General features: G+C 35.3%; 1 protein-coding gene across 3 annotated transcripts; it reads left to right on the forward strand.

The window, feature by feature from the left end:
* The first annotated feature begins 741 nt into the window (after positions 1 to 741).
* Positions 742 to 20,389, forward strand: LOC105048491 (protein VAC14 homolog). Of its 3 annotated transcripts, none has more exons than XM_010927808.4 (20): positions 742 to 1,347; positions 1,474 to 1,587; positions 1,776 to 1,841; positions 5,627 to 5,716; positions 5,841 to 5,960; positions 6,064 to 6,092; positions 6,198 to 6,340; positions 6,421 to 6,515; positions 6,761 to 6,847; positions 7,124 to 7,231; positions 7,319 to 7,410; positions 7,633 to 7,714; positions 12,415 to 12,480; positions 14,428 to 14,543; positions 14,726 to 14,846; positions 14,941 to 15,102; positions 15,184 to 15,312; positions 17,634 to 17,702; positions 19,466 to 19,734; positions 19,844 to 20,389. In XM_010927808.4, the coding sequence occupies exons 1-20, from the start codon at positions 1,258 to 1,260 to the stop codon at positions 19,893 to 19,895; spliced, it is 2,100 nt and encodes a 699-aa protein (XP_010926110.1). In that variant the 5' UTR covers positions 742 to 1,257; the 3' UTR covers positions 19,896 to 20,389. The 3 variants fall into 3 exon arrangements, with proteins under 3 accessions (XP_010926110.1, XP_073116288.1, XP_010926109.1); XM_010927807.4 differs by having other exon boundaries at positions 750 to 1,347; positions 19,466 to 19,741; XM_073260187.1 differs by lacking the exon at positions 19,844 to 20,389 and having other exon boundaries at positions 744 to 1,347; positions 19,528 to 19,664.
* Positions 20,390 to 20,616: the final 227 nt, after the last annotated feature.

Consider the following 20,616-nt stretch of genomic DNA (forward strand, 5'->3'; position numbering starts at 1 on the left):
AATCTAATATTATTCTCCACAATATAATACTATGTAATATCTTTTATTATCATTTTATTATACTAAAAATATTTTTATATTTTAATTATTAAATATATATATTAAAATTTTAAAATATTTTATAAATATAATTATCAAATAGTAAATATTTTTTTATAAAAAAAATATTTTTAATTTTTTAAATTTTACTTTCAAAACTCTCCTAAAGTTCTGCTATCAGGAGCAATTACAAACGGGATCTTAATCCCTCCGTTACGAGGATTGAATATGAAAAAATCGAAAGCTTTTTATTTTATCCTTCATCAATTATCTACCAATAATGAGTGAAGTCTAACCTTCCCTTTGGATGGTGATGGGATGGTGTCCTTATTTTCTCCCCAAAGAAGCTTCGAGGAAGGTTCCTCCAAACATAATTAAGCGTAATTAAGTACCGCCCGTAATTAAGCGTGAGTTTCACGTGCACAACTAAAATCGCGGCCTTACTCTACATCCGAATTTCCTAATTTACCCTTCAATGGTAGCTCCCAAAATGCCAAATCATAGTCAGCATAACATTTTCTGAGGGGTATTTCGGTCCAAATAAAAACAAGGACCTAGAATCATTTCCTCCGGAATGTAGGACTAAAAGGTAATTGTCCCTCTTCAAGGCTCTACCCTCATCTGCCACCAAACCGTCCCTCTGCCACCAAACCTCGTTTCTCAAATCCGTTTCCCACTGTACCTCGAATCCTCGTTCCAAAATGAAGAAAGGACCATCCACAGTCGTTTCTCCATTTGAAGAAGGATCTTGCTGAGTCGAAGAAAGTATAGAGGCTTTCTAAAGCCCCGTTGATTAAACGTCGTGGCCGTGACTCATACTTTGCGACGGTAAACGAAAGCCAGCGGCGTGACTGATAGGAGGAAAGAAATTTTGCGAAAAATAGAAAGCAAGTCTTCGGGAAAAAAGAAAGGTCTTCGAGCTCTCTATCCATCGTCTCTTCCCCCACACGGCTCCACCAGGAACTTTGGCCAAGGGCTAGGGTTAGGGTTTCTGAGTTCCCTCCAGGGTTTCGGCCTTCCGGGTTCTCTTCGTCGATCCTTCTCCCCACGATCTCCCGCTGTCCTTGGGCGGAGGCGCTTCTGCGATTTCCGGTGCTCGATCTGACGGGATCTGGTCTGGCGATGTCCCGATTCGAGGAGGAGGAGGTCTGGAGGTGCCGTGCAGTTCCGATTCTCGACAGATAGCCCAGGGATCTCCAGCGGGCCCTTCTCGGCGACATGGCCGACGCTCTGTCCGTAATCTCGGCGTCTGTTTTCAGGAACCTTGCCGATAAGCTCTACGAGAAGCGGAAGAATGCTGCCCTTGAGGTATTCGCTCCCCCCTCCATCCGGATCTTCATTCCATCTCTCAATATTTATCTCTCTCTGTCTTTCTGTTTCAAAGTCGTGGATTGTTTCTTTGGCATGATTTTGGAAACAAAATAATCGAAACAGATCGAAGGTATCGTGAAGCAACTGGCGCTTGCGGGAGAGCACGACAAGATCGCAGCTGTGATCAATGTGTTAACCACTGAATTCACGTATTCCCCGCAGGCAAACCATAGGAAGGTCTGTCGATGGTGGAATTGTTGGAATCCGAACTTGAATTTTGTGGAAATTAGTATTTTCTTTTTTATTTATTCCAAGTTTGACTTTTTTTCTTATTTTACTTTATTCTAACTTTGAAAATTTCTAATAATGTTGGTTTCTGCTGTCTTATATTATAATCTAATGGTGATGCTGTATAATTTTGGCAGGGAGGCTTAATAGGGCTTGCAGCAGCTACAGTTGGTTTGGCAACTGAAGCTGCCCAGCATCTTGAGGTTGGTAATGTAAAAACAAGTAAATGAAACTTCCAGCACATATGATGTTACCTCTTTTTTGATACTCTGGGATATCTGGATCCTGCTAATATGACCTTTGCTAGATGTTGTTTGTAGGCAAGATCTTTAATGCTCCATGTTAATGCCGCGAGGTGTTGATATAGGAGATGTATTCTGCTGTACATGAGGATTAGTGACATGCATTGGCACACCACAAGAAAAACTCACATGATGATTGGATGAAGCTTTAGCTTTTATTTTTTGAGATATTTGATTTATTGTTAACAACTTAACAATGTCTTTTTAATACTCAAGTGGTAAATCTATGATCCAAAGCCACATAAATTTGCATGCAGCAATTTTTGAAGGTCCTCCCTCAAGACCTGCATCACTCCATCTAAACTGACATGAGCAAGAATAACCGAAACAAAGATTTGAAGCTTTGACTTTAAGGTGGCTTTTGATAGGAGTATAAGGAAAAACATGCCACGTGGTAACTATGCTAGGTTCTGTTTTGTTGTCAAAAATTTTTGAAAGAGCTAAAAATTGGAATAAAATGTCGAACCTTTTTTTTTTTTTTTTCAAATTGCAAAAAACATGTATATTTTTGTATAACGTTCTCAATATTTTAAATAACGTATCAACTTTAAAGAATGATAGTATATATTATAACATTATAGTAAGTATATTATATTACAACGAACATGATATAAATAAATATGTCATATAGTGATATGTTATATTAGAATATTAATAATTTAAATATTACATTAATGTAAATAATATCATGTTATTATTTTATAATCATATATATTTTACCATATTAATAGGTATACAATGATACTATTGTATATAGAATTTTGTATTATGATATTATACTATAGCACTAATATTAAAAACTTAAACATGCATTGTCATATTATGTTAATGTTTACAATATTTATATTATATAATATTATCGAAATACAAAAATCGAATAGTAATATTAATTTTCTTATATTTATAAAATAAAATACTACGACACAATATTATAACCAAGGTTTTATGTCCTGGTGGGATGGGGGGTGTTCGGATTGTCCTGCTCTATTCCTATTAGAAAACGGAACTAGGATAGGTTTGGGACTCTAAAACCCATCCACATGGGGATAGAAGAAGAAAGAGAAAAGAAAGAAAGGAAGGAAAGATGAAGAAAAGGAAAAAGTGAAAGGAAAAAAGAAGAAAAATGGAGAAAAAGAAAGAAAAGGGGGAGAAAAAGAAAGATAAGTAAAGGAAAGAAAGGAATGTCGAAGAAAGAAAGAAATGAAGGAAAGAAAGAAAAAAAAAGAAAAGAAGGAGAGAGAGATGGAGGATATCTAACGGGACTGTTGCCGGGATGGGCCGAGATAATGGGGCATCCCGTTCCATAGAGAAACGGGATACCTTCACCCCATGAGATCCAAAACCTTGACTGTAATATAATATAAAATAATATTAATATAGTATAATATTAATTTCATATTAATGTAATAAGTATTAAATATCTGCTATAATAGATATAATATTATTGCTGTAGTATGGTTATATTATAATAATATTATTCATAATTATTTATAGCTTACCCAGATATATTTCATAACGAACGTTATAATACAATAAACTAGTTATATTTTCGTGATAGTAGTACGATATATGATATATTGGCCGCTATGTTATAATACTTATGTAATATAATAGATACTATAAAATTAATTTCAGACATGATTTAGAAGGATGAGAAGGGCGAAAAAAATGCAATAAGATGGTTTGATTGGGCATAGCCTATTGCAAGTATATGCCCATTTTGCAAATGGTGTTTGGCTGGCATAAGGCCCCGATTCCAGATCCTATGTTCAAATCAAACACCACCTAAGTGTGAACTGTATAATTAATACGTCATCTTTTACTTAGAATACTTGGATACAAATGAAGAGGAAGATATAGGCAATAATATTCCAATTAATGAAAAATGACAAAAAGGATTATCATAAGAACATTAGGGGTATTACTAAAAAAGAAGGAACAATAGGGGTAGGCCAAGCAGTAGGTTGCTAAGAATCGGCTTGCTATATAAAAGAACTAATAAAGCTTTCCTAGAGCTCCAACAAAGCTTAATAGAAGCTATTCTATCTTGGGTCATATGAGATTTGATACCAGCTTCTTATCAAGTTGAGCAAAGCTTCCATTTATGTTAACTAGCATTTGACCTCCACTCCCCAGGCTTGGTATGTTTATCAGCTGAGCTTTAGAATTTGTTGAGCTTGCCTTGTTTCATAGTTGAGCCAAGTCCAAATGAGCCTATCAAGTGATTTGATCTCAAGATTTTCATGAACAGCTCAGATCATTTAAAGCCTAATGATTATACCTCTTTTTATCTCCATTCACTGCACAAATGCTAAGGTTTTTATAAGTAATTTGTTAGCACTACCTTGATGGCTGATGCAATGTGGTGCCTGAGATTTTTTTTTTTTTGAAATAAATTTAAGAGATGAATATGATGCATCTTTCGCATGCCTGGTACACAATGGCAATTAAATAAATAAAAAAATTTTGTGATGAGATCACTAATCTGACCTATTACCTAATTAGCACATTTTCAATACAAGACTTTTTTTTGACTTTCATCACCAAAACTATTATTTTAAAGAACTGAAATGCAAACTTTTTATGTTGTATCTATGACTATAATTTGTCTGGGAAGATAAAATTAAGAAAAGAAACAGATATAGATGATGAAAAAGGTGGAGGAGAAATAGATGGGAAGTGAGATCCATTTGTAAAAGGATTTTTTGAAATTTCATTAATATCATATTCATAGTTTGGATTTCATTGAGTCGGAATCAAGACAAAACTAGAACTTTCTTAATTCAACCTATTAACTCGGTAAAACTTCCTATCATGAGGAGTTTCTTTTTGAGAAGTAAGAACTATCCTCATTTTCAGCATTTCAATATCTATTCAAAGGGCCATCCCAGTGTCTGAGACCCACCACTGCACGGTCTAAGGAGGGTTAGATGTATGAGCTTTGCCTTGGATGTGGAGAGGTTGTTTTCATGTTTCAAACTCATGACACCCAGGTCATAATGGAGAAACCTTACCATTGCACCAAGGCCAGCCTTGTTTTCAATATCTATTCAAATTACAAAAAAAAGGAGATCTTAAATTGAATTTAGGCAATCCCATTATTGGTTTGATGCTTGCAAGAAAGGAAAAAACTGTTATCAGGCATATCTTTGAAACATGTTTAGATCAAATACCTAGGAATCTGTGGAGTTTGTTATAGTTCAAGTAATGTAAGTAAGGGTATAAGTGCTGACGTATCTAAAACATGTAAATTATGAATCCATGTGTATATTTATGAACAATTTACTGTCAATTGGGCAAAACAATAAATACTTTAAATTATGATAATAAGAGATCAGAAGGGATGGATTACTCATTCTTCATGTGCAAAGATTTGCTAATAGGAAGCTTGTCAATGTAGAATCCCCAATATAGGCAAAGATATATCTTTTCAATAATTACTTGTTCTTTTCTGACCATCAAAATTACATCTCAAAAAGTGTTAAATTGGCTCAAATAAATAGGAAAAATAGGAGCGAATTTTCAAGTTGTGTGCATATTTGTTTTGATATAAAGACATAGCTTCTCCCTTTTCTGATTCTTTGTGTCCTTTTCCTTCATGTAATTCAGATTTTTGTGTATGATGTTAGATTTTCTATGTGAAAGATTTTGTAATACATCTTTTTTTTTTTTCACTTACTGGTCAGCAAATTGTACCTCCTGTACTTAATTCCTTTCTTGACCAAGACAGCAGAGTTCGGTATTATGCTTGCGAAGCATTGTATAACATAGCAAAGGTAAGTATGGGCTTAGCAACTGTGATGGGCTGATGGCTTATGTCTGTAAATGTTGTTAGAAGAATAGTGTGCCATACTATATGCAAGCGTGATCTCTCTCTCTCTCTCTCTCTCTCTCTCACAGGTTGTAAGAGGAGATTTCATTATATTTTTCAATAAGATATTTGATGCACTTTGTAAGCTCTCGGCAGACTCGGATGCTAATGTGCAGAGTGCTGCTCATCTTCTAGACAGGCTCGTAAAGGTAAGACATTAATTTGATTTTCCTTTTTCTTTTTTACAAAAATATATCAAGTTCTTTTTTTTTTTTGGGTTCTAGTTGTAATGTAATTGAATATATTAACCAGGATATTGTAACCGAGAGTGATCAATTCAGGTGCACTATCTGGCCCTGTTTGTTTTAGTTTTGATTCATGATTGCCTTTTTTTGTCTAAATATAAATTTATGTTAAAATTATCATCTTCTTTGTGTATTTTAAAGCATAGAAGAATTTATACCACTTTTGAGAGAGCGCATGAATGTACTTAACCCTTATGTACGCCAATTCTTGGTGGGATGGATCACCGTATTGGATAGTGTTCCGGATATTGATATGCTTGGTTTCCTTCCAGATTTTCTTGATGGTAATTTTCTGAAGTATCCCTTCAAACTATTTGTGCTTGTTCCTTCTAAATATCTTACACAAATAATTCATCCTCCGCAGGTTTGTTCAACATGTTAAGTGATTCCAGTCGTGAAATACGTCAACAAGCCGATTCTGCACTTTCCGAATTTCTGCAAGAAATAAAGAATTCTGCAGTAAGGCTTCTGTTTTCTAGATAAAAAGGTGGTCCGAAAGGAATTTTGTTGAAAATAGATTAGAAGCTTCTTATCATTGATCATTTTCCTCTATAGCTACAATTAGATATCAACTTGTATTCTATGTTTCTTTGAGGTTTTTGTAGATGTTTCTTTATCGAAACAGAAATTGTTGGGAGCAGCATTATTTAATAATCAAGTTCTAAGAGTATAAGATTCTGACTTGAAATGTGCATGCTATGAAGAATGTAGATTATGGTCGTATGGCTGAAATATTGGTTCAAAGGGCGGGTTCTCCTGATGAATTTACTCGGTTGACAGCCATCACATGGGTATGGATAAGTTCTTCTCTTAAAGCTGTAGCAGTCATGCTTTGTTTTTTGAATTGTAGCTTCTTGACTGATGGCAATATTTTCTCAACTTTTATGACGTAAAATTTCATTCAACCTTGTCCTTTTTATCTTGTTACCTATTAGGATAGATAATTTATGCTCTGTCCATCCTTACCTATTATTTGGTATTAGGATGATAATTTGCACTTTGGCTATCATGATCCATTATTTGGTATTAGGATATATTATTTACATTTTGCCTATTTAATGATGCAGATAAATGAATTTGTAAAACTTGGTGGAGACCAGCTTGTTCCTTACAATGCAGATATACTAGGAGCTATATTACCTTGCATATCCGATAAAGAGGAGAAGATCAGAGTGGTATGATTACTTCTTTGTTTGTTGCAGTTGCGGTCAACAGTTGTTGGTTTCAGTATATTGTTGTTAATCTTTTATGCTTGTCGTCAGGTTGCTCGTGAAACCAATGAAGAGCTTCGTGCCCTTCGAGCTGATCCGGCGGAGGGATTTGATATAGGAGCCATCCTCTCTATTGCAAGGAGGTGCATTTTTTTGTCACCTGGGAAACAGCTAGGTTTAAAGGTTACTTATGCCTCTATAATTCATGTATTAATATACCTCTTGTGACTCTAAATGAGCAACAGGAGAGTACAGGAAGTGTTTCTTGTTTTGTGCTATTACATCTTTTTTTGGGGGACAATGATCATTTTAACATGAATTAGCCATTTTATGATTTTGTGATATTGTTGTGTTTTCCCAATCAGGGAATTAACTAACGAATGGGAGGCTACCCGAATTGAAGCATTGCACTGGATCGCAGCTCTTTTGGCCCGGCATCGAGCTGAGGTAGTTAGTTAAAGAATTTATATGGACAATGCATGTGTTTGTATGTAAGTGGTGTGTGTTTTTTGGCTTTCTTATGTTATTTCTTCTACTTATTGTGGTTGATTGCAATTTTTATACTTAACTGAGAAACAATTTTTGAATTTTTAGCATTCACAAACTGGAAATCCTGTGCATAATGGTTTTTTTTGCATGGCATAATATGTGACTTTTGTATTTCCTTTTTCCTTTTTCATATTTTTATGTGGAAATGTTTGCACCATCTGATTTCAATGCAGATGAGGTTGTAATTCTGAAATTATGCAGAGAAGGTAAATCAAATCTATGTTATATTGATCAAACCTATATTATATTGACTTATGTATGAGTGTGTGCATGTATTTATATGTTGAATCCTTCTAATCTTCAAAAATTTCTTCTTTGGATCTATACACAAGTGCCATACCAATGCCCATTTTCTATATGTTGGGTGTGCATGTTTTAGAGTAAACCGAAGGGTTCAGAAAACATAGCTTCCACCAGATGGATAAAGGACAAGTAATGATATACTCAATTACTGTGCAATTTTGAAAGGGAGGTCCACTTGATATATGTAGCACTGTGAAAGAATGCAAGGCCAACTGTCCAAAATTAAGTAGAATCCTCGACCATTAAATGGCTTTAATTTAGAAAAGTGATGGAGATTTACTTGTATGGTATTTGGTACCATGTACAATTTGCCAAAAAAATTTACAAGAGTGAAATAACATGGTTTTCTAAAAGGGGAGATGAGCTGTTGAAGGAACTTTTTAGAAACATTAAATGCACTCCTTTACTTTGGTCGGAGGAGGTAACACATCCATTACTTACCTTTTTGTTGACAGAATCAGCAAGATTTATATCATGCTTGATTGCTTTCCTCTTCCTCATTTAATTTAATGAAATTTGTTGCAAGAAAACTGTGCTTTTATTTCTGTGTGTATTGGCTAGGAGAGTTAGTTTTCAAGAATGGCTTTAGCATGAGCATGTCTGGCGCAGGGGAAACCAAAAGATTTCTGTAACTGATCCTACACTTTTTTGTTTCTACATATTCGAGACAAGAAAATGATTCAGATTTCACTGTCATTTGCATTCTCTAAAGCATGAGTCTGAATTGGCACTAAATGTATTAATGTCTCAAATACCACCAAGGTAGAGCCTTGTTGCTTGCTTGCTTGCCAATGCTAACATGCTCTTCTATCCAATGTTTTATCTTCCATTTAAACTGCTTGGTAAAACTTCGTTTACACACTAAAGTTAGAGCACATTACCTAGACTATCTTACAACGTTCCAAGCTACTAAATAGTGAGTTATATCTACCAAATGTACAATGGAAGTTCTCTCTTAATTTCTAATTTTGGGAATAAACTAAACCAATGCTAAATATTTTTGCTTTCTAATTTATTAACAGTGAATTTCTGAACTTACATAAATCATATTAGTTATAATTCCATAAAACAAAAATAATGTGTTCAGTCTTTCTCATAATTGATGGCACATTCTTCCTTTCATTGACTTGAGGCATGATTACAACAGAGTATTGCAATTGCTAATTTGTTAGGCAATGAGAAATTAAAGTTAGCAATGTGGCTATTGTGAGACTATTAACGATTTTGATAATGGAGCAATGGTGAGCTCAAATAGTAGTTGCAGTAAGATGTAAGTTTTTAATTGAGGTGAGCTGAAAAAAATAGGAGATTGTAACTTGTTAGCTTTTTAAACTTGTTATAGACGTGCTAGCTAGTCTTATTAAAGAGGTATGTAATATCTAATTAATATACGTATGAGAATAATGATGAATCCTTAAATTTAACTGAGCTTGAAGTTTAAATTTTAAAATTTAAACAAGTTGGAACTAGTGCAAATTAAGTTGATACATCTATGATGTAGGACAGAAAAGGCTTTGATACCAAATTGAGGCTGGATAGGAGGAGAATGAAGAAGAGGAAGAAAGAGAAGAGAAGAGGAGAAGAAGACAGGGGAAAAGGGCAACTCAATATCATGTATTCTCAAACCTTAATAATGCAAACTGTCTTCTCAGTTAACATAATAATGGGTTATATAGACAATCCAAAACCCTAATAAGAGTTTGCATAGAAATAAATTACTGGAGTCATCATAAAATTCTAATTCTAGACTCCACAAAATTCTAGTTCTAGTCCACATAAAAACAAAATTCCCTAATTTCCAAATTAATTAAAATTTTCTAATTGTTATATTTGTGCCTAGCGGAAGTGTGCCTGGATTTCTTAGTGGATGGTCCTTTGTCAATTTGTAGTTTAAAAATTAAGGCCATATGTGTGATTAGTGGCAAAAAGGGTTACTAAAAGTGATCATTTTTTGTCTCATGTTGTTCATATGATTACTTGAGGAGCTGATTGTGACATGGTCCTAAGGTTAAAGGGACATATCCATATGGTTGACATTTTATGGGTCTGATTAGCAGACAATGAAGGTTGTCCAAACATATGATGATCGTTGCAAAGAGCACAATGTTGAAGCTGATGTGCGTTAATGAAAATAGAATAAGCACGCTAGAAAAACCCAAGGAGTCGACTGGTTGAGGTTGAACTGTTGAAGTGACTCAAAGTGATCGGGACATAGTAAAGTTCATGCTGGCCAAAGAGAAGCATAGGTTTTTATAAAGGGTGGTTAAAGAAGTGGGGAATGATGTCAAAACCTGGATTTGAGAAAGCTTACTTTGATAGAAGATTTAGTTACTGATGATATTGAAAGTTAAGTACAAAGGACTCCAAATTGGTTGGGGAGAGTCTTTGGAATGTGGTTGTTTGACTTGTGTGATCATGTGCAAAAGGATTGGATTTGGCTCCACTAGGGGTGGATTTTGGATATGTAAGTGAAAGAAGCAGAAATTTGAAAGAGTTTGCAAATATTTGCATGAGATTTGGTTTGGCCAAAAGTTGGCTTTTATTGGTTATTAGTCTCAAAAGGAATTACCATGTTGACCCCAATATATTATAAAATTTTTGTTGTAATTTATGATATTGATATGCATGTTTCATATCATTGAATATGTATATCTTTTCTTGCATGTAAAAATTGGTTTTGGGGTACATTTATTTGATAAGGGTGATATGAGGCCTAAAAACAATATCAGATGTTCATCCTCTTCCCCATTGTTAATAATGAGAAAGATGATCTGGTTCATATTGTTGTGTGCAACTCATTTTTGACTGCTATGTCCTATTACAGATTACCATCTAAGTCTCATTCTTGACTGTTATGTCCTATTACAAGTTACCATCTAAGTCTGACACTCATAATGACTAAGCCTTTTTTATGTAAATACATGGGAATTGCTTCTTCTAGATTGATGTGTGAGATTGATGGTTTGATGGTCATGTTGTGAGTCTGCTGCTTAAAGAACATGAATACATTGGCTGGTCACTTCATATGATTTAATTCATCTCACTTTTTTAATCAATTGAAATAAGTATACTTGGACATGACTGTTTATATTTAAGCTAGCTGCATTTAGTAATATTGGAGTATTCCTTTGTTTTTTCTTTGAATTCTACAAGTTTCTATTAGTGTGTGCATGTGCTAATTTTGTGGTTTATACTTAGGGCTGCAAATGTGTTGGGTAGTATATATTTCAACATACACGCATGGTTATGATGAAATAAAACAGGATTACTAAAGTAGTGATGGTATCTTTTGGGTCTTATAATTGATTTGTTCAGTTGAGACTCATAGGAATACTTCACATTGCTCTGACAATTGCATCAGTTAGACTGTTAGGCCTTAGCCTGGGAATACTTAATATTGCACTTTATATGTATATGTACACCATTGTTTATGTTAGTTTGGCAGGGTAGTGTTATCTTTTTAAATTCTGCTTAATGGTTGCTTTGGAGGGTTCGACAATAATTTAGGCACTATAGTGTGGTAAATAGTCTGATTTTGGCTTCTGTCACTGAATGATTTTTTAGTTCCATATTTTTAGTTGGACTGGGTTGGTTCAGATTCTAGATATTTTACATTTTTCTGAATTAGGTTGGTCTGTTGCACTTGTGCCTTTTCTTATTTTTCTGTAGTTATTACTTTATCACTTTTTTTTCTGTTCAAATATGTTTGGTTTGGTTTAAACTAAAGTGGACCAAAGTTCTCACATTTTGATCCTGATCTGATTTACCGAAGTCAGGTCTGAATCTGGTTGTTTCTGGGTTTGCTTTGATTTGGGGTCATGTCAATCTGGTCCTTTATAGCTCTTGTTTTGCCAAATGTCAAGTTTATGATACACTAGTGAGTAGTGACTGTGAGGTATTAATGCATGCCATGTATAGAGTCATGCACATTACATTGTTTATAATGCTCTCATGGCGGCATGCATTGATGTCTGTTTCTATGCTGTGCATGCACAGATGCATAAATTTATGTTCTTGCAAATCCTTGTCTACTCATCCCATATAAAGCGCAATGCTGTTGTGTTGCCCTTTCTAAATTTTGTGGATTTTAGTTGTCCACATTCATATTCATGTGTATGTATTGGTGGTTATGCTGGTGAAGTTGCATATTCATATGGTCATATTAGTAAATTTGATTGTGCAATGGCTTTTTTATGATGTTTCTGATCCTGTCCGCTTAATATACTGCCTATTATCTTTTCTGTTTGTTGGAACTGTGCTCATCTATGTGATCTTATGGGCTTTATCTGAAACAGGTTATTTCATATTTGAATGAAATCTTTGGTTCCCTTCTAAGTGCACTTTCAGATCCTTCTGATGAGGTAATTTTCTTGAATATACCCCTGATCAATTACATTAAGATTCTTTCCTTCCGAGTGTTGTTTGTTTATCAGAAACAAGATGCGGTATTCATGTAACCATTTATGAATAAGGAGCCAGAACTACTTGTATATTCTTTGCAGTGTCATGTTTAACTTCATTTATTTGTATTATTTTTTGCATATAACTTATATATTTGCATTGTTTTTAACCCTCCATTTTATTATTCTTGGATATTATTTTCCTGTATCTTTCAATGCTAAACCTTTGCTGAGTTCTATTGCTTAATGCATGTAGTAACAAAATCTGTAAATATGATATGAAATTTTGGTGACTCTTAGTATAAACAAATGAATTGTCTGGAATTTTGTTCTCTCTCTCTCTCTCTCTCTCTTTTTCACCTTTTATAGTTTCTGTTGTCAAGAAATCTATAATTGTGAAATTTTATTGTTGCCCCTCTGCTTTGTTGCTGAGGCTGTTTTTGTTCATCAACTGTGAGCTTTTTAACTGCTCCATTCATTGCTGAATTCTTCAACTAGTTGTTACTTATAATCAAGGTTTTAAATCCTGTGGGATGGGGCTGTCCCGGTTTTCGCATGGAATGGGACACGCCGTCGTTCCGTCCCGTCCTGTCCCGACACTTAGGATAGAGGATGTCCCAAGATGTTTCGATCAGAATGCTGGAACGTTAGCGGGATGGCCCTGTCTCAACATAAGGAATGATATCCTATCCTGGTATCCTGTGGGATGTCCCGTTGGGACTTGAATCCTTGCTTATGATTAATTACTAGGTGACAACAATACAGTGCCTTGATGCCCAATGTAATGATTGCTAGTAGTTCATTTCTCATCTTTTCTAGGTATTGATCTATGAATTACAAAATGCATTTACTTTGTTTCTTTATTGGTTTTTGAATTTAAGTTATTGACTAGTAGTGGTTCATTTTCATATGAATTGTGTAGAAGTCATAACTTCGTTCACATTTGTGGAAGATGCCTAATGCCTTTTCTGTTTTTGCCTTGAGCCATATTGTTGTGTCCAAGATATGAGGCCTTTAGTTTTTTTTTGGTATTCATGTCTTGTTAAGGGCTTGTTGGGTACCCCTACAGGATTGGGCTTAAAAGCCTGTACGATTTGTTGATTGGGCCGCCGTCTATTTAAGCATGGCCCTATATCAACCATACTCTACCCAGCCCAAATCCCGTGGGAAGACTAAAAAGACTTCCATAAGTCTTTTTTTTCTTTCTACAGCCCAAAGTCTAGAATCTGGGCTGGATTTGGACAGCCTCTTAGAAAAGGCAAGTCCAATCCTGAAGGAATGGGCCAACAGGCCCAATTCCTACAGGATTTTCAGCCCAATCTTGTAGGAATATCCAAATAGGGCCTAATCTGTTCATGCTGTTTCAGTTTTCCTTTATTTTTAAACAAATATTGCACTTTTATTTGTGTATATGTATGTTCGATAGGTGTCTGTTCCCTGGACCCTGGTTGATATCATGTGAAAGTCATCTTGTGCATTGGCTTAAAAATAATATGATAGACTGCAAGATTTAAAGGCCGCTCCATGCTGGATGATGTTACATGTGTGCTGCAGTACCCGGTCGCACGGTATTGTGTTGTGCCACCCCATATCCGCCCATGGCAGTTTGGTTGGATCATTGTGGCTTGGCACCAATCAAGATAGCTGCTTTTTTTCTTTTTCTTTTTTTTAAATTATTTTTATTTTTTAAAATAAATTTTGTTTTTTTGTTGTGGAATGGCATGACATGCACCATGCTGGTCGCTGGCTAGGAACAGACCTGCTAATGGCAATTAAATCCTTGTTGAGTTCTCAGCTTTCTACAAAATATGATTCCAAATCTCCATTACATGTTGGAATTTTTCTTGTGATTGCTACTGCTTTTTCTGCAAATCAATCAAATTTTTTCCTGCATATGGTTATTTGCAGGTGGTTTTGTTGGTGCTAGAAGTGCATGCCTGCATTGCAAAAGATGATCAACACTTCCGTTATCTTCTTGTTTATCTAGTCCATAACTTCCGCAATGAACGTTTGCTTCTTGAAAAGTATGTATTTTTTCACGTTTCTTGCATTATTTTCTATGTGTTTTATTGGGATGGAATTTCTTTTTACTCAGTTCCTTAAGAAAAGGAATCAAAACTATTACGTCTACTAAAAGAAACATAAAATGGAAATGCATCACTTGGAATGTATACCGATTACAAGTTTTTGTTTGTTACATTTTCAGGCGTGGTGCTTTGATAGTACGTCGACTATGTGTTCTTTTGGATGCAGAACGGGTTTTCCGGGAGTTTTCTACAATTCTAGAGGGTGAAGATGACTTGGATTTTGCATCCACTATGGTTCAGGTTTTCCTTATTTGCTGAGATCAGTAGTTATCTTCTTCTTCAAAGCAAAAAAGGAAAATTAACCTTGGTAATATAATTGTTTTTAATATTTTAGGCCTTGAATTTGATTTTACTCACATCATCTGAATTGGCCGAACTACGAGCTCTACTGAAGCAATCATTGGTGAACTCTTCTGGCAAAGATTTATTTGTTTCTCTATATGCTTCTTGGTGCCATTCACCAATGGCAACAATAAGTCTGTGTCTGCTAGCCCAAGTAAGCATGTACTGCCATGGATTGTTCTGTGTCTTGCTTGAACCCTTAAAATCTTCTGACTTTTTACTTGTTCCACCAAAGGCATACCATCATGCCAGTTCTGTGATTCAGTCACTGGGAGAAGAAGACATAAATGTGAAGTTCTTGGTGCAGCTGGACAAGTTGATCCGCTTGCTGGAGACTCCAATTTTTGCTTACCTACGATTGCAGGTATGTACCATGGAATGGGTTTTTTTACATACTTTCTCTTGATGAGTCAAGTCTCTTTTTTCTTCTTTGTTTTGGGGGTAAAAAGAGGTCCTTGTTTTCATAGAAGGAACTCTTCAACCTCAACAAACTATCCTTTTTGAGATGTTGACAAATCCTAATCTGGATTGAGTGTGTAAGCTTTCATGAGCCCTTTAGTAAGAGTTTTACCTGAAAATTTGTTCTGAAATGGCCAAATGTGCTGCTTTTTTGCTAAATGGATCCTGTTCTAAGATAATCTTGATCAACTGTAGCTTCTAGCTGCATCAACTGGTCACCATCTTCGAAAGAACTGATAAAAGTGGATCTTTGTTGTAAACCATGTCTCTTAGTCTTTGGTCAGGAGGCACTCGATCCACAATTTGATGAGGTCAATTCTGTGATCTCTTGTTCCATGATCAAACATATCATTTAATGTCCTGTTGACCACTATCATGGATCTTTAATGAAAATGTATAGATCTTGTGATAGATTCTGTTGCAAATCTCTTAGCTGAGCTCTGGTTATTGGATCTTTCAAGTTCATTTTTTGTGATAAAATTTTAAATGACCAGATCCTAACTGTTATATATATATATATATATATATATATATATATATATATATATATATATATATATATTGTAGCAACTAGTCATCATTTGTTAAGTTAGCTGCAAATCACTCGTCTTCATATTGTTATTTTTTGCCTCCTCATCAGGTGTTTGGCTTATCTTTTTTACCCTTAAAGATCTTTGGTGATTATCTGAAACTTTTGTCTGTACCTTTCATCTTCCCAATGCAAGGGAATTTGCAACTGCTTTTTCGCATTGTCTTTTCAGGAGATTCAAAATGTGTCTGCGTGGTGCTAGATCTCTTGGCACTAATACCATTTTGATGTAGTGGGTCCTTGTTTGGACGATCTTACTCATGAAAGGTAAAATTAGATCTGTTAGACTAGGGCTGCTGTCATCAGGTGAATCCTACTTCCATAATAGTCCTGCATGGGGGTCGACTGTTTAGGGTGGCTATGCCCTTTGGTCCTTTATATGCATACATGCCTTGGTTACTCGAGGTCTGATGGACCTGAAATAATATAAATTATTGATAATTTGATATAACTGAACCAATCGTAACCTTAAGCTCAACATTTGACTTTGGGGGTCTGCCGGTGGGGGGGAGGGGGCGCGCGCAGAAGGAAAAGGAAGGGGTGGGGGGGATGATATCTTTCAGAATAACCTGTTTGGTGCTTCCACATCTTGAAATGTGTCTTATCGGGATGCCCCAAATTGTATGTAATGAAGCTGAAATGGTGCCCACTAGTTATGATACCTGAAAGTTAGGTCCATAGCCAAATCGGAAAATATCAAACCTTAAACCAACCCAGAAAGCTAGGACTTAACCAGAAAATATTATATCTTGAAAGTCATTTGATGATGAGTGTCAAAGAGTGTGAAGATAGGGATTATGGGAATTGTATCAAGTTTAGCTGCATATAATGTTTGATTTTTCCTACAATTATGATAAACCCTTTTGTTTCTTATATTATCTGTCATGGTACCATTTTTATGTTTTTCACCAAGAGTTGAGGTATCTCCTTTAATTTTTTTTGTGCTCACTTGAACTGGCCTCATGCTGGCCCCACACTGTCCCATAATGCAGTATTTACTGTATCATCGGGTAACCATATGGGTCCATACCTCAATTTTTAGATCCTTCTTTTACACCTCAAGTTTTAGGAGTTTTGGACAGCCGCCCACATCACATGTACAGGCACCTTGCTCCTTAAATATATTTCCTTCATTTACAAGGAGGTATATATAAGACATACATAACTAGTTTCTTATAGATGGATAGAATTTTTTTTGTGCCTGAAAAGGGAAGTGGCAAAGTTGGTGTAGCTAATGTCTAAAAGAGAATTTGCCAAACAAAATGCCACATTCACCCCCCTACTTCTACATCACTTACTAAATGCTGTTTCTTCAGAAAAATTTAATCCCTTTTTTTTGCATCATTTATTCAGAAATTGGATCACATGTCTTTCATTTATCTCAGAAGATCTTTAATGCTTGTTGAGAGTAATGATTATTAGAAATCAAGATGAATTGTCTGGTGAAAGTTGCCTTGGGTAGGAAATCTATAGAGGCATGTCTGTTGTATAACTTCTAGTCACAATGAATCATATCTTGCTTTTTAAAGTTGCTTATAATTTTTCATGTCAGTTCAACAAATCTATAGATCATGATTATTGGTTTGCTTTGAAATTTTCTCTTCGATAAATTAACTGACTTTTTTAAAAAATTGCAGCTTCTTGAACCTGGGAAACATACATGGCTATTAAAGTCTTTATATGGTCTTTTAATGTTGCTTCCCCAGGTACGTCTGCCACTTATTTATCCATTAAATTGTTAATTTTGTTTAATAATATTAATTTCTTTCCTCACCCTTTCTTTTGCCCCATCACATCTTTATAGTTTCCAATCCCATGACCAGTTTTTGTCTTCTGTAATGTCATATGCTACTTCATTAACAGAAATATTTTCTACCTCTTCTGACATGAGGACACTTGATCTATTTAGACTTGCTGAAGTATTTTTTTTTCTGCCTGTACCAATGACAATGAAACAACATCTTGATTTCTTCTGTTTCACAAGAGGTAGTACAAAGTACAAACTATTTTGCTGTGACAGGCATTGCGGTTTTTTGATGTTGCTGTCTTTGTTTCCTTTGTCATTTTCACCTACCTTTCTAAGCAAGTTAGACATGGTATACAATATGACATGACATCTTTTAACTCTTGTTCTTGCCCATGGTGGATAGACTGGCCGATGCTTTATTTGATATTCTTTAGTGCACAATCATAAGAACGACTATCAAAACTTGTACTGATTACCCAGGGCTTGTTTTGTGGCCTTATTGTCATGATATTCTAAGGGCCACCTTCGACGTTCCTGGAAGCTTTTCCAAATCCTTCCTGGTTACTTCGATCCACATTAAGTTAGGTCTTCCAATTTTCCCGTTGTCTCTTGATCCTTGACATAAGCTTGAATACATCTCCTTTCTGGAGCCTCTTATAGGTCTTCGTTGCACATATGCATACCATAATTAGTTATGCATCATATGATCCTGAACTGGTGTAAGTTCCTCACTTTTTCTCCAATATGCTTATAACCATGCATCCATATGGATTTGTCATTATTGCCAAGTTCATTCTGTTTGCTCAGGTCCTTTTTATTACCCAGCATTCTGAACCTTTAGGGTATATCAGTGCAGGCCTTATTTCATTAATAGAATAATATGTGCTTACAGCAGAAGCATCTCTCTATTTCACTGACCCATCTCAGTTTCTCACAGATATGTCTTCATCTTTCTGCTATTTGGTAAAATATATTGAGGATTACAAAATAGATCCCTTGTGGTATATCTGTCTGTCAACTTTGGATGGAACTTTAATCATTTTTAGAGTGCATTGCATGTTGTCACCACTAATATTATACCTAGAATTTTCCAAAAATTACTTGAGTAACTAGCAAAGATCATTACTTATTGACTACGGAGTGATTCGAGTGAACATGCTTCATCATCATTATTCTGATCTGGTCAAATTGGCATTTCTGTTATTGAGCATGGTTTTACCATGAAAATTGTCCGTCGGTGGATTGAAATCTTTGACCTAGGCAAATTTTGCACAAATATGCAAATAGGTGTTTGTGAAGCCTACCTTAATGCTTCTAGTAAAACTTATTAGACCAGAGGCTATTATTCTGAGTGTGATTCCTCAAAAATTATTGGATAACAGTTTATTTATAGTTTTTGAAAATTCTAGTTTTTGAGAGGATGCTATACTAAAGGATTGCAAATTAAGATGTGGAAAACCTAAACATATTGAGTACAGGCTGATTGCTGTATCATATTCAATTTTGAGTACATGGAAATGTAAATCTAGCCTATAAATTTAATTGCCAAGTTATTTTTTGCATGATGGGTCAATGTTTTTAGACATGTAGCATGCCTTCAATTTATTATGCTGAACAAGGTTCATCATATACTTCTGATATGAATATATTATGCTCTTTTTCAGATGACTAGTTACATTTACATGATAGTTTTAGCTTTATGTATACTCCTTATGTTTGCAGCAAAGTGCAGCCTTCAGGATATTACGGACTCGATTAAAAACTGTAACTTCTTCCAATTTCAGTAATGAGCTCAAGCGTACATCATCAGGAAGTCCATACTCCCAGATTTTACAAATTACAGAGGACAGCAATAGTAATCAGGATGCAGCAAACATTTATAATGCAATCAACTTCCCATCTAGGTTGCAACAATTTGAGCACATGCAACACCTACATCGGATGCATGCCAAATTGCAGTTGCAATCCCGCAATTCGACATCCTCAACATGGTCACTGGTTGGATTTGCTTGTTTAGGATTATTTTAAAACCCTCATTAGATTAAACAAAACTTCATCACTTCTCTTTATTTGCCAATTTACTAATGTGCTGATGTGCAGGAGATGCATAAATTGGAAAACTCACGCCGTCCTTCACCCCTTCTTGACATAAGTCGCCCCCCTTCTGGATCATCCTGGAATGTTCCAGGACAGTTGTAACATTGATGGTGCTGGTTAATTTTTGGCGCCATGCCTGGCCTTATGGCACTGATCTCAGCATCTCAAGAATACTGTGCAAGGAATGAGATCCGTTAATGTAAAGTTGTATATCATATTCTTCGGTCTGCTAGATTTTGCTGTGTTGGGACAGCAGGGTTTGAGATGGACGGCATAAGCAGGACTCTGTGAGTTCTTTTTCTTTTCTTTTATTTATCAGGTAAGTTCACTCATGTGGTTTTGTAATTTTTTATTGAAGACCACATGAGTCAGAGGGTTTGGGTTAGGAGATTCAGTTGTTTATACTGTTCAGGTGATTCAGTAATCCCAATAAAGCAGGCAGGAAATGTACATTGTAGTTAGCGTTTGTTACTTTTGGGATACTGCATATTGTTATTGGCAAGTGGATACTGCATATTGTTACCACAGCATATCACTGGTTCATGTTTCCATCCATGTTCGCATCCTGTTGGTTTCTTCCTTGGTAATGGCAGTTTAGTTTAGAATCATGGAGGTGGATTATATCGAGTCATCCAGGTTTGTCAGTTTTGGTTGAGATTCTATTGTGATGTCGATTCCCAAAGCTGAAGGTCGAGTTAAGAAATTTCCTAGCAATGGTATTAAAATGGCATGGGTATTTCAGTTTATGCTACTATTTACGTTAAAAAAAACTTTTT

This window comes from Elaeis guineensis, chromosome 7 (genome assembly GCF_000442705.2).
Source record: "Elaeis guineensis isolate ETL-2024a chromosome 7, EG11, whole genome shotgun sequence".
NCBI classification, from domain to species: domain Eukaryota; kingdom Viridiplantae; phylum Streptophyta; class Magnoliopsida; order Arecales; family Arecaceae; genus Elaeis; species Elaeis guineensis.